The sequence below is a fragment of the Bombus vancouverensis genome, chromosome 8, assembly GCF_051014615.1.
Source record: "Bombus vancouverensis nearcticus chromosome 8, iyBomVanc1_principal, whole genome shotgun sequence".
Classification (NCBI taxonomy): domain Eukaryota; kingdom Metazoa; phylum Arthropoda; class Insecta; order Hymenoptera; family Apidae; genus Bombus; species Bombus vancouverensis.
This window is the reverse complement of record NC_134918.1, coordinates 6882704-6897370: the sequence shown is the minus strand read 5'-3', so window position 1 is coordinate 6897370 and position 14667 is coordinate 6882704. Positions and strand designations below refer to the sequence as shown.

The 14667-nt window shown below is 32.8% G+C and overlaps 3 protein-coding genes across 3 annotated transcripts in view; all 3 read right to left on the bottom strand.

Annotated features, from left to right (window-relative positions):
• Nucleotides 1-14667, bottom strand: part of LOC143303087 (uncharacterized) — a 151197-nt gene that overhangs the window by 1194 nt on the left and 135336 nt on the right. The window lies entirely within an intron of this gene.
• On the bottom strand, nucleotides 355-4579 carry LOC143303091 (uncharacterized). The gene is made up of 6 exons (XM_076621105.1): nucleotides 3837-4579; nucleotides 2723-2842; nucleotides 2479-2599; nucleotides 2149-2401; nucleotides 1244-1360; nucleotides 355-1169 (listed from the first exon to the last, which is right to left on the bottom strand). The coding sequence occupies exons 1-6, from the start codon at nucleotides 3978-3980 to the stop codon at nucleotides 1037-1039; spliced, it is 888 nt and encodes a 295-aa protein (XP_076477220.1). The 5' UTR covers nucleotides 3981-4579; the 3' UTR covers nucleotides 355-1036.
• LOC117164866 (uncharacterized) lies at nucleotides 10015-14593 on the bottom strand. The gene is made up of 10 exons (XM_033348275.2): nucleotides 13501-14593; nucleotides 13137-13411; nucleotides 12849-12968; nucleotides 12656-12773; nucleotides 12043-12308; nucleotides 11948-11991; nucleotides 11418-11522; nucleotides 11203-11293; nucleotides 10663-10808; nucleotides 10015-10523 (listed from the first exon to the last, which is right to left on the bottom strand). Exons 2-10 carry the CDS (start codon nucleotides 13299-13301, stop codon nucleotides 10214-10216), a joined length of 1365 nt encoding a protein of 454 aa, XP_033204166.2. The 5' UTR covers nucleotides 13302-13411; nucleotides 13501-14593; the 3' UTR covers nucleotides 10015-10213.

The window sequence follows — 14667 nt, the reverse complement described above, 5'->3', positions numbered from 1 at the left end:
TTTAATATTTTAGATTAGATCAAATTCATTCCAATAGCTCCATTGATTGGACTATACTGTGACAGAAGCAAATCGTGTTACCGCGGTTAGACCCTGTAACGACGAAACGAAGAGTTTGCCCTTGGAAAACGAGCAGCCTCTTATACTTCGTGTGAGTACCATTAAATACAATTTTTGAGCTTTCACAGGGATTTTATACCAATGAGAATTGTATCTACAATTTATACGAGAATTCATGCCGTTTTTCTGTATATATCCTTCTTTTTCATAAAAGAGAAATATTTTTTTAAATAAGTAAATAAGTAAATAAGAAACATTAGAAAATTTTTTCTTTTTCTAATTTCTTTTGCCTTAGTCATCTCCAAAAAAGTATGAATTTGTATAAATATGCACAATATAATTATCGTTATTACTATTATTGAAATAAGGTTAATAATATTCTGATCCGATAATTGGAATACTTACGCGTCGTAAAAGACACCTAAACTGTGATCGATTAGTCTTTGGCCAAAGTACATTGTTAATGCAGCGTGAGAAACAAAAGATAACAAAAGGAAGAGTATTATCATTAATATTCGTCCCTCGTCGTTCGTTTGCACCGATTGATAGAACTAATTCAATAATTTTGTAAATTTCATTACTTGGACTTCCAAATTACTTACGGTATCTTAGATCTTATTTATGATTAATGGAAAATAAGAAAGCTTCTTTCTTTTTTGAGGGAGGATAATATTAGAAATAATGTAAAAATTATTCAGCACGCGATAATTATTATCCCCTTAAGTATACTACTTACTTTGTGAAATATTCAAGATTTGAAAATCAATTTTCAAAAATTTGTTTTTTGACATCGTACGTGGTGTATGTAGCAATGGCATTCTCAGTTGCAAAATGAAATTCATTTGCATAAATTCGATTGATATATTGAGGGAGAGAGAGAGAGAGAGAAAGAGAGAGAGAGAGAGAGAGGAGAGAGAACAACTCCACTTATATATTTGTATATAAACCAAATAATTATTAACGCGCAATGAAAAAATTAATATTCCTGTCGTTGACATAAACATTCAATGTTACTCACGCTCACCAACACCATGGTTGCTCCAATGATACCAAAACACACTAGAATGACGTAATGTATTTCAAATATGTTCCATATGACCTGCATATATCTTAAAAGATTTAAAATAGGTTAGATCCAATTCTTGGTAGATATAATAAGAAATTATCGTGGGTATCTACTAACTTCATCGCTTTTATGTGAACACGCACGGCCAATATTATCTTCGTGTAAACGTCACTATATTTCTCGCATCCAGAAATTTCTTTAATATATTCGTTGGCAGCGTACCTCAAGTGATAGCTACACCAAAATGGAGTATTCATAAACATTGATATCACTCATTGATTTTCTTTTATCAAATTTCTTAGTAATGCTTTAACTGTATACTTATAACATAGTGCTACATTAAAAACATCAAAGTGACACAAAAATTAACAGTTTTTTTATAATTTTACAATTAATTAATTTTATAACTACATGCTTACGGCAAAAATTAGTTTTTCCCAGGGTTATCACTTGTTGAAAATATTACTTGAAATTTTAAATTAATTCTAAAGAATTAAGAAATATGCTAAATTAATTAAAAAAAATATTATGTGAAATTCTTTAAAATATTCAGTTCCGTTGGGAAGAATTAAAATTGTACAATTAGATTTAAAATTTCCACCAAGTTGTTAATGATTCCATCGTGCATGGTTAGAAGGTTAATAGCAGCCTTTATAATTCCAATTGTCTTATTCTATTAATGATCATTATCGTTAATATAAAATATATCCAGTTTACAAATTAAACCGTATTGTAAATAGTACTCGGTATGTGCAGTGTACATATAGTGTTTTAATTTTTGATATTATTCATAGAAAATGCTGAAAAACATTCAATCGACTTAATTATTTTATGTCCAACATACATACATAATCCCACTGAAAATCCTTCACATAATAAAATATAGATATGAAATAAAATGTACATATGTATAATGTAATATATAAAATGTAAACAATTACTCGTAACGTGAACATTATAGTATAGTGAGATAATAGTATAAAACAGATTTACATACATCTACTGATTAATTTTATTTTTACCTTGTAATTTTGAACAATCCACATATGTGTTCTGACAAAACCATAAAACTTATTTCCAAAGCTGTCAAGATTATAACATTCAGCAATACATTCAAGGAGATCAGATAGAGAGTAGGAGAACTTATAGCTTTTCCTAATGCTTTCAAAGCAAACGGTCGTTGCCAGAATCTAGTATAATTTTCTTCCGGTATTTGAAGAACAGGCAGTGTCTGATAGATGAATATCGCGACAATGCTAGTGGAACATATGAGAACTGAAATTCATACATATTTATACACCGCAAAATTGATACAAGAAATGAAAATCTTTGTTTTGGTATGAATTTCATACTCATCAGCGACATCAATATAGTATGCACCAACTCTGCATATTTCTGAAGAATTTCGATGCTCGGTTTATCGTGTTTCAAGAATTTCCAGTCGAATTCGATCGCTGTGTACAAAGTATGTACCTAACAATACGATAGTGAATGTTAATTTTTATTAATGTTGAATGGTAATTGTTAAAAGCAAAATAATAAGAAAAATTGTAAATATTCTAAATAACAAATTTAACGTTGCAAACGGAAACTTACGGCAGCCATATGTCTATGATGAAAGAAGTATTTGAAAATTATCATCAGATTATGTACGAAAATGGACAGAACATTCGCCGCGCAGTGGATGTCGCACACAAACGTATAAAACCATGTTGTCTAAAAATATACGCGTGCTTGAGAAAATTATAATTTTCGTATGCGATGCTTGAAGAAGTACACTGTTCCGTTTAAGTGAATATTTCAGATCAATACGCGATATAGCACTCTCGTGGATTACATCGGTGTAACGTAGAATTACTATTCCATAATTAAAGACACAACTGACGAATTTAATTAAATATCAATTCGGCCCCCCGCTGTAGCTTTAAAACTATTAATCCTAACAGATTACCAAGTAATTCAGATTTCAATCTATTTTCAACTGCCAGAAATATGCAGACACTTTTCACAAAGTTAATTTCGACGTTTATGGAAACGTAATTATATATTCGGAAATGGATTCACGATATTACAGCAATTTCAGTGTTTTACGCGTCTGTTCGCACCGACGTGAAAAATTTCCACTGAAAGCTCGAGTAGTGTTTCTCGTGCAGGATAAATTTACCGCCGTTACAAATTCGATCTTTTATATATTCACATATTCTTCGAACACTTTCACATCAAATGCTTTCGCATGGTTCAATGAAATTCGCCGAACGATACATTGACTCGCAACACAAATTGGTCTCGTTTTCGTCGAATCTCCCTTCTTCTGACGTTCTTCCAACACAGGACAAAGTTATTTTGAGTCGTGACACTTTTGCAATATATATGCGATGTGTTACTACAAAATGAAATAGAACAACATAATTTTCGCGAAAGTTTATTCAAACACTTTCACTGCGATGATCACTGCTGATTACCGTCACTATTAATAAAATAAGAGAATCAACAAATTTCGTCCAACGTAAATGAGCAGATAACAACGACATAAAATCGAATAGTAATAGAATCATAATAAAATTATAATAACATTATAGCTTGTTACATCGAATCATTTGAATGTACAGTATACGCAGTAAGGTCGTAAAGTGTAAAACGTAAAATCTGCATCGTGTGAACGTGTAAACCAGTAGTGTAAAAGATGTAAAAGAGTTATTATTAAGATTACCTCGAGCAGTAGATAACCGATGTAAACCGTATAAAAGAAAGTGATTCGAAATAGACGAAACTTCGAATTTGGAGTTGGCCAGAGTCCTAAAACCAGCAGAAGTTTCTTCATGAACGAGTAGTCGGATCTCCTGACGTACGTCATTCTCCTACGAAGTCTGAAGCACGAGTGTGTTCCGATTCATCGGTTGCCAGGTATACAATCCCCCCTTTCTGAACTTATGGCAAGATACGGAGAAGGAGATGGTAAAATATCAAGGGAGAAGAGGGGAAAATATCGAGAGAAGTGGCAAAAATGATTGACAGCAGGGGCAATTTGCAAGGATCGATAGTTGCATCGGTTTCTTGTGTAGCGAGGGTGAAAAAAGAAATTCAACCGAAGGTAAAAGAAATATATCTGGGGGTGAAATTATAATTACTGTCGCGCCAAATGTCTCGACATCACTTCCTATTTTCTGAAATTCACACAAATGCAAATTCTTTATATTTTTCAACTAGCTTTGCTCGTTGTTTGTTGTACACTTACCTGTGCACAGTGATTCGCGAAAATATTTCGACATTTATCATAGAAAACTTTTGTGTGTTCAGTGCGTTAGAACCTTTTTCTACGGTATGTCAAATGTTTTCAGATTTTGAGAAATCGATTGTCAGACGAGACAGTTGGTTTTTGATAGGATCATAGTGAAATTTGAGCGATAATATTGAGCAAAAGTTGTTGCAGAATTTTAAATCGTGTTTCTAAGGAGAAGAATCAGATGCAGATTTTATACGATTAGTTGAAGGTGAAAGTACCTCGTTTGAAGTGTCTATAAAATTCTTTTATATTTTTATGTATTTCATTTATAAAATTTAGTAGATAAAATAATTCTCTGCCTAGATTCCATTATCTTTAGATATATCCCCAAAAATATAAATATGCATAATCAAACATAGTTGAATAAAAAGTAATTGTTAGTGTTAAATCTGCCACTGATCTTTATAATCGTGGAGTTTGTGCGAAAGAATTATTCTACAGAATTATCTTCTTGTATCATAGTACTCGTTGTATTATAGGAAAAGAAATATATCAAAATATGTTAAATAATATTATTCAGTGATTTAATTCGATAAAAGAAGAGGAAGGATAGGAGGATGAGTATTCCTTAGAAAAAAGTTCCTTTTGTGTGTCAGAAGATATCGATTTGTCGTGAAGGGGTGCGAATGTGTGTTAAGGGGAAAGTACGGTATGCAAAGGAAAATCGATACAAGGACTCTCGTGAAAAAATAAACGTTTCATAAACGAGGGTCTTGACCTTACTCAAACAAAAGGGAAGAGATGCTGTTTTTATACTCGCATAAAATATTACTATAAAATTGAAATTAAAGAATTCTTTTTCGTGTTACGCATTAGAAAAAGGAAGAATATAAGTTGCAGTTTAATAATTGAAATATTGTTTATTCAATTAAATTTGTGAACTCGTCGACTAATATAGAAATTTCTTATTTCGTTATTTGCATGGAATGAAACACCATAAGATAATTGACGCTTAAATTTACAAGCTAGAAAAAGAGTTGTCGATCTTAATGAGGAATGTAAAATTACCCAAAGTTAATGACAGTAAAAATAGATATAAAATTTAACAAATTCTAGATACCCTGTAGAAACCTTCTACCGATGGGGTATAGAAACCAAGAATTATTTTTATGTCGATTGTAGTTTCTATCATCAAGAAAAGATATAGTTTTTGTATCCACACGGGAGCTTCATACCATTTCGCGCTGTATCTGTAAATATGCGAAACACAATCTGTAATTCTATATAAAGTTAGTAAAATCTTTCGTAAGAATTCGCGTAAGACGTCACTTAATGTTTATTCCAATTCGTTATTAGAACTATCACTTTACAGTTATGACAATTCTGACACTCTTAGGAAACTAAAAAATTACTTATTTAAATTTCTTTACTTGTAATTAAATCAAAATATTTCTGTCACGTATTTTATTTTTAGATTTTTTTTCTTATTATATCATCACCTTTCTCTTTGTTAAATAACTTAAAGAAAATCTTGTAAACATGCAAATCACAACACGTGAAAATACAAATAATTTGTATTGTAAGTAAAAACCAGAAAAGTGAAGTACTCACGCATAAAAGAAAATAGCAGCATGGTGATCTCGAACATTTTGTGAGGTGAGGTTACAAAAGTACAATATGCCGAAATGAAGGATAATTACTAATGACATTAACAGAGCTTTCTTTATATTAAACGCCAGAAATATCAGTTCGTACACCTGTTATTGAAACAAACTAATTCGATTGTCGTTTTGGAGATTTACTACTTAATTGACTCTATCCATTCCTTCCCTCCAAGTGTTTTCTAATACTCATCTTCATTTTTTATGAAGACCAACAGTTACTCACGTAAATGAGATGAACAATAAGAGAAACCATGCCGAGAAAAAGCATAATTGTGTAAGTCATCAAGAAAGTGTTCGTTAAGCCTTTAAAAAACCTTTAACAACATAAAAAATCATATATACTCTATATATTTTGAAGCAACATACAGAATGTATTTATATTTTCTTCTTCTTTATTCTTTTAATGCAAACACGTTTGAAATATTTTCTTTACTCCTCGTATAGTTGGAAGAAAATATTTAATACTACTGTAGAAGTATTTTAAAGGAATCAAATCAAGGGACATGATATTTTACTACATGCAAGAAAATAAATGGGTTCTTCAGTTGGCAATCTACAGTTCTATGGGAATGTGTAGTTATATTCTAACGGCGCATCTTTTGCTTCATGGTGATTAGAAATTTTAGAATAGAAATATTTATTTCGTGAAATGTTTATAGTTATAATAATTTTATGCAATTGCCATAATTATCTCTTACACTTAGCTCACGTAACGGTAACTATGAAATAAACAATCGTTCTTCTTCATACTGAATATATCGCCTATTTATCAATGCAGTTTTATACCTGCTAATACGTATAAATATCATTCAACGATTAAAAATTATAGATACTAACGTGAGACATCGCTTGTGTGTGTTCACAGCGTTTACAATTCTTAAGAAAATCACGATGTTTTTACGTATGGGAGACATTTGATATTTGTCACAATCTAACGCATGCTCAATTTTATTACTGAAATATGAAAAATATCTTAATGAATATTACAAGTTAAAAGAATGATAATATATATATATATATTTTTTTAAATCAAATTCGAGTAAGAAATAGTAAAAAATACTTTTAAAAATTTGCTAAATGTTATAATTACAAAATGTAAAATATTCAATTACAATTAAAAGTCATTAGTACTAATGTTATAATTAATATAGGCAGAATGAAGAAATCATAGCTAATATTTCTTACCCTGCAATTGTAAACATCCCAACAAGGTGTTGACAGAGTATCATGTAAGTCGTTTCAGTGGTTGTCATCACTATTGCTCCCAAAATATTAACAATAATCAAAGAAAATAATGCAAAATAAGACGAGTTGTTATATCGTATGATGATAAATGTCATATTGGCCAAGTGGGTTGATCGAGATTCGTTTACAGGTATCATGATATCGATAATGACTGGCAGCAATTGAGATACAGCAAACAGAATCGAAGTCATGACAATTATTACTGAAATTATGAAGATGACCATAACATAAATACTAAATTGTTCAGAATCATTAAAATAACTAGTCATCGGCTGACTTCAGCTTAAGAGTAATATATCGTAATTTAAAAATAAGCATGCAGAAAGTGGAGAAATATTTATATATAGAACACATCACATTGTTTCGAAATTAACACAGATATTCTAAGTGGCTTTAAATGATACTTTCTGTTGATGATGAAGAACTATTCAAATAGAAGAATAACGTTAAATAGAAACAACGCTGCTAGGAATTGCCAAATAAATATGAAAATTATTGTACGGCCATCCTTTTTGTGGGGTGATAGGCTTAGCTGGGTTAAAAATTGTTCATTAATACGTTGAAAAAGTGCAGAAATCATATAACAAAAGATCGTGGATAAATAACAATGGAAGCGAATAAATTACTGATTTTCGAGTGTTTTAAATTTTGACAGTTCTCCATTCGTAAAATAAATTTACTTGTGGCAACTATCGTAATGAGCTTTCCAGTAGACGTGCGACTCCGTAACATATCCAATTCGTTCTCGTTGTGTTGAATATCGTTCCAATCATGTTTGACGAGTTCAAACAATGTCTTCATCTGCATTTGGAAACAAAAATCCTTATTTCACTACATTGTCTACAAACGATCACACGTTAGTATATAGAACTCACTTTTTTGCTCTGACAGCAAAACGTGCAGTATTTTATTATGTACATTGTTGTTATTATCACGTAGGCAGAATAGGAAATGAAGTCGTCAATATTGTACACCGAGGTGAAAATATTCGTTAGCTGCAATTGTTTGTTACCTGTTTATAGTTGAATAACACCTACACTGGCTCGCGAAAATATTTCATGATAGATCGAACTTGCAACAGAAACCGCCGGAAAACCCACAGTAACAAGCACAAAGAATTGCAAGATTAAAGGAAATACAGGCCATCCTTCTATAACACGCTTAATTCGTGTCGTAATCGAAACCATGTTACAAGGATATCGTGTTATAGGAGGGTTATCGCAATTTTTCCACCGTGTTATATCGAAGTTGTGTTTTCAGCACACCGTCTTAAAAGAGGATTGAATATACCTGAATGATCAAACCAACTATGAAGACCGCCAGCATATAGAAGTTAAGAATGATCGTTAATTTGGACTTTTCGTACGGCCACAAGCCAGTCAACAGTAGAAGTTGCTGATTAATGTTATAATATTTGCTCCCAAGAAAGTCCATGCTTCTCAGAAACTGATAGATATTTTTGATGCTTGTGGTGCTGCAGAAATATTCAATTCAATCATCCGCCGGAAGTCTTTATAAATAAGGAGAAAGTTTTCCGCGGGCGACTCGGAAGGGTGCGATAATAACAGTGGAGTGGACGTGTTTCGAGACATCGGTGAATTAAGTAAATTATAGAGTGCACAGACGGTCTTTCGCACCATTTTCAGCTTTTCCCCGCTCTTCCTGAAAACGCGCACGCGTGTTCCGCCTCATCCCTTTTGCCAGTCCTGGTCAGTGTGTGTTGCATCGTGGGGTAAAGTGTATCGAATGTGCAGAACAGAATAGAAAGCATGTACGGAAAGATCGTTTGATCGTTTGTAATTGTTTAACACCGTTTTAACGACACAAGTATAGGAAACTTCTATACACGAAAGTAGTTGCGCGCATCCTTATTCTAAAGTGAAGCGTTTCTCGGTGCCCCAAATTCTTATAGTTACATAAAAGTGTTATTAAGTGATACGAAACTTAATTTACTTGCACTTTAAGTAGTATATGAATAGATGCTGTAATAAATACAATAGTGGTATTGTGATGTATACAAAATTGTGATCTTTCAGAAGTGCCGTAATTAAATAGGACTATTATGATTGGTAAAATTTGAAACTAGTCTGTGCATGTATAGAGATGTTACAAGGTATTTACTGCGTACATATATTTATTAGGGAACTGGGATAATGAGGAGAAAGGAAGGAACGAATGGCCACCTTCACACATATAAGTTTCACTGAATACCGAGGCTTATTAATATTGTAAATTGCACATAAAGAAATTGTAAAGGTACCAAATCTTGTAGATTCTATGTATATTCTCGGGTTTATGTAAAACTTTATCAATGTAATTACGATAGTTAAGTTCCATTACGCTGATAATATATGTTGAAATGTTTTGTACGACACACATAATACATACAATCATAACAACGATTCGTAAAAGATCATAATATTCGTAATAGAAGTTTATGAGCTATCTACTTCAAACTTCGCACTCGAAGACGTGCCACCTGTCATTATGGTACTGTTTGTTGCGCTGGATAGTGTTTGCTCCATTGCATACAAACCAAGTTATTGAAATTTATATTCGGTTACAAAAGTAAACAGTGGTGAGTGTTAGACTTTGCATAACGTAGTCGACCAACGACCAACGAACAACGACCAACGACCAAGAAATGTTTACTATGCAAATATATCAAAAAATCGTGGAACAGATGCTATTAAGTTTCTAATGTAAATATGACATGTCGTTCAATATAAAATTGAAAGAAAGAAGAGAGTAGTCACTCTCTTCTTTCCCATATATTGTAATATATAGTCTATATTACAATATATTAATATGCAACAATATCATACTAATTATTAAAGTTCACACTATGGTATAATAGTTACTTCTAGTGTATGCATTTTACACAGCATAATGATGAAACGTTAGGTTTATTCATTAAAGCGGGGAATACACATGTTGACTATCAGAAATTTGACTTCAAGTCACAATTTCGCTATTGTCAACAACATAGGATCTATAATGCTTGAAACATTCTATTGACTTGAGTATATCATAGTAAAGTACGAGAAAGACGTACTCAGCAACTGAAATGCAATAACATTCAACAAACAGATATACGATAACGATTATACAGTAATGGACTAAAAATATTACCTTCGAGTAACCGGCGTGAGAAGCAACGAAAAATCCGAAAATATTGATCACACTTTCCGTTGAACTCCTCAACATGATAAAGAGTAACAACTTCTGCGCTTCTAGAGGCATGCAATACCACGTTGAATTGTACCTGCATATTGTTGCATCTCTTAACAAACACTAGTATTATAATCGCGTTACTTATTTAATAAATGGAAACATTTAGACAAATAGAAAATTATTAAATGCACAACAACAGAACAACCAAATTTAGTCAAATTTGAGCTTACGAGTCCTTAAACACGTTCAGACTGCGATCTACTATAAGTTGTCCGGAATAGCAACATATGTACAAGAAAGCTAAATGACCAATGAGGAGAAAGATACAGATGAAGATTTCTTTTTCATCTGTTGCGTCTGTTATCGTTTTAGAAACCTGTGAAACATTAGGATAAATTAGAATCAATTTTCCCATTCTGTTCAATTGTTCGGAATTATCAGAGTGTCTTTTCCGTAAATTCAATCCCTCTATCAAAAGTAATGGTAAAGAACACATTTCAATTTACTCTCGTTAGAAATATTTGAATTCTATGCGCAACAAATTGAACTGAAATATTCGGCCGACGTTAACGATATTTGTATAAACAATCTATGTATATTCATAACCAATGGAAGATAGTATCCATTTTCAAAATTCACCTTTATGGTGAATCATTTATAAGAGAAAGAACAGAGAAGGTCTAAAAACCTTGAGAATGTGCTCTCACACATTACATTCATTGAGGATTTTGGTTTTTCGCAACAAAGTGCAGGACTGAAAGGATACTTACTCGATGCAAAATCAATGAGATAGAAATCACGGCTATACCAGATGGTAGAACATAATGTATCGGATATTTCGATAATACGTAATTGATGAAACTTTATCCAGCGAATGAATTCCACAAGAAACGTCGGCATGAAATGCATGGAAAACAAAGTAGGTTCAGCTTAGGTATCTACCATCATATAATATCTACCACTCATTATAATCAAATGTACCAACTGTAGCGTAATCCTATGACAGTCCACGACGTGCCGAAAGTCCCTGAAATTCGGGTCGATCTGCCTCGACGAAGACAAATCCGCAATTGTTTTTCGCAATCGATAGCTAAAAATGTACACAAATTTTTAGTCAAATATCACTTAACAAAGAATTTCACTTTCTATCGTCAGAATTAACCCTAATTAGCTAACAGCCTGCGAATTATCGCACTAATGACTGTATTGAGATATATTTATAAGTATTAAATGATCACACAGATAACCATTTCTGTTCAGTCGATTGAATTGAAAGCTGCGATTGACTAAAATAGATTGTCGCCATATGAATACGTACAAACAACTTCATCTGAAGGATACAGCACATACGAGTAAAATAGGAAAGTCTGAGAAGGATCCTACGCGAGAGTGAGAGCCGGGTAAATCGCAATTAAAGTTACTGAAATTCTATGACAGCAATATTAGCGAACCGCAACGAGACAAGCTCCCCGTTTAAATGGTATTGTTTGAATGTTTTGCATATCGTATATTTACCTGACCATCATGACCATTGTAATGTTGTAAGTGCTGTAAGGTATCTGTTGCACGCAATGACCATGTCAAAAAGAGAAAAGTCAGCATTTTCATTCATACCTAGTTATCTCGAACAATCCGCACATGTAGTGGGCAAACACAGCCAACATCAGTTCCGTACCCGCCAGACAGAACAATCCAATTGTATAAACAACTAGGATATTCACGCATACCATATCGACATACTCTATGCGGTCGTGAGAAAACATTGTCAAGTAGGATAAATGACGTCCTCGAGATTCATTCAAGGGCAATAGCAGATCCAACGTTATCGGAGTGAAGACATACAACGCTCCCAATATAGTCCACGAGGAACATAAGCCTAAAACGGGAATAGTTTAATGATAGCGTGATATCTTCGCATCCGAATACTTTTGTACTAGCAAATTGTGTTAGTCTCGCAACCGCGACGACGGAAGTATTTTCGCGTATTTCTCTTTCAAATAACATATATCTACCATATAATCGTATTAAAGGAACAGCATTACCAGCACAAAACATCGTTAAGTACAAATGGATCAGTATTCACCTTTTTCTCTAATGAAGCCAATCATATAACCGAAGATTCACAATTTTACATTTACATAATATTCGCAAGGAAACATTCAGACATTAACGTAATCGCGACTGCGGCGACAAATTCCACAAACATAGAAAATGTTCTCTTACATAGGAAAATAGAGATTATGTAAGTCGAATAATCGACGTATTTCATGAGTATCTGAACTTCAAGTTCATCTTTCAGCGTGGTGTCTGTCATGCGTAGATTGTCAAAAATATATACATTCTGTACCCACATAGAAAAATATATATGAATCTCTTTAATTGAATTTCATAAACTTCACTTTAGAGCATCACGTACCACTGGGGACATTGCTACGGAAGTGACATATCGCATGAAAAAGACCATAATTGGACAGGTTGTAGATAATGTTAGGATGCAATTCCGAAATGTAATACCAGATTTAAAAAGCGATAAAACCTAAAAACATATTCTGTTAATTCTTTATGTCAAGACGGACGCAATATCTTTCTATGGCGTTAATACAATAACATATTCATCTTCTCGCAAATTTCTAACGAGTAGATCCGCAATACAACGTTGCGATGCACATAAATTGGAGGCATAACAATAATGTATTCTGGTTACCTCGAAAACTATATAGGCGAGCATAATGACAGAAATCGATATTCTGTGAATCGTTGAGTAAATCGACTTATGATATGGCCAGAGTCCTGAGATACTCAGTAGTATACGATAAGTGTTGTACTGCCTGTAGAACACGTCCATCTCGCTTTGACCACTGAACAACATCTGTGCGGAAAACTCGAGGAATCATCCGACTACACCTCGCCACGATTTATTATTTCCACTATTATCGTTTCCTCTTGAATTTGTTCGCTCCGTCTGTCTATAGAAGTAATCTATAATGCATGGAAATTACAGTTATTCACAGACATCGACCGAGGTCATTAACGCCTTCCCATGAAATTGATACATAATAGATGCTCACTTTGAGAAAATTGCAGCCTACGTACAATTTTTTTCCTCTGCATATTTTCCCTTATTTTTATAGTTATTTTTTATTAAGTGTTAGAAGAGGGAAAATTTGTCGCGACGACAGTATTTCCGTAGACGCCGCGAACTTCACAGCAACACTTCCTTGGTGTGCTCCCTTCGTCATTTTGTTCAATGGATTTGACAAAGACGAACAGCCGTCGAGGAGTATCAACATTTTACGAGTTTGATTTGTATCAGGTATTCGTAATATGTGGAACATCAGCTTTTGGCAACAAAACATACGTACTCGTTATGATAATTATTGTCTGAAGTGGTTCTTCTATACAGAGTGTCCTTATTTTCCCAATAATTATCATTGCAATGTGTTCTTCGTCCAATGCTATTGTTAACCTCTGAGTAAGTAATATTGTTCTTCTTAATTTATTATTGCGCTAGATGGTTGGCATTTGATTCTCTATTAAGTAACGCAGTGTAGGATACTAATGCGATATTACAGATAAAGTCTAATGTAATACACTCGATTGAAAATGGATATCATAAAATTTACTGAAAATGATAAGTTCTCTCTGTTGCAGATTTGACGAAAGAAAGAAAGAAGATGAATCAGCAATTAATTTCCGTCGTGATAGGTTATGGACATGAATTTACGATGACTAACGGGTAATTCGAAAAAATAAGAGATAAGTGAGGAATGGACAAAAGATATACAACAACGACTGATCCTATCAAGAAAGAAATGAATCTCAGGTATTCTCATTATTGTCAATTGTTAATTTAGATGTCACAATATTTGAGAAGAAGAATTTTGAAAATATTCAAATTTTTGTGAAATTTCAAACTAGAAGTAGTACACTTATTTTACAACAGATATCGTTTAACAGCAGATTTTCTATAGGAATTCTGTAACAAATATACGAGGCAATATAAAAGAATCTGTTATCGTCAAATTAAGAAGCTATTATTAATGCTGAAAAAAATAGCAACGAATGATTTCATAATATAAATAGTGTGGCGTAATATATCATGGAAAATGTGTTGCATATTATGATAGTATAACTCTATCTATCTAAGTTATAAAACGTCAAGTGAATTGTAGCCATACATGTGGTGTTATTTCAGTTAAAAAAAAAAAAATATAAAATATGCTACATTTTAATAA

Coding starts and splice junctions, on each gene's coding strand:
- LOC143303091 (XM_076621105.1), bottom strand. CDS start 3,980: ATGACGTACGTCAGGAGATCCGACTACTCGTTCATGAAGAAACTTCTG. Junction 2,843..3,836: donor TCGGTTATCTACTGCTCGAG/GTAATCTTAATA, acceptor GTATATTTTTAG/ACAACATGGTTTTATACGTT. Junction 2,402..2,478: donor TATATTGATGTCGCTGATGA/GTATGAAATTCA, acceptor TATGAATTTCAG/TTCTCATATGTTCCACTAGC.
- LOC117164866 (XM_033348275.2), bottom strand. CDS start 13,301: ATGTTGTTCAGTGGTCAAAGCGAGATGGACGTGTTCTACAGGCAGTAC. Junction 11,523..11,947: donor ACAATGGTCATGATGGTCAG/GTAAATATACGA, acceptor GTACATTTTTAG/CTATCGATTGCGAAAAACAA. Junction 11,294..11,417: donor TGTCATAGGATTACGCTACA/GTTGGTACATTT, acceptor CGCTGGATAAAG/TTTCATCAATTACGTATTAT.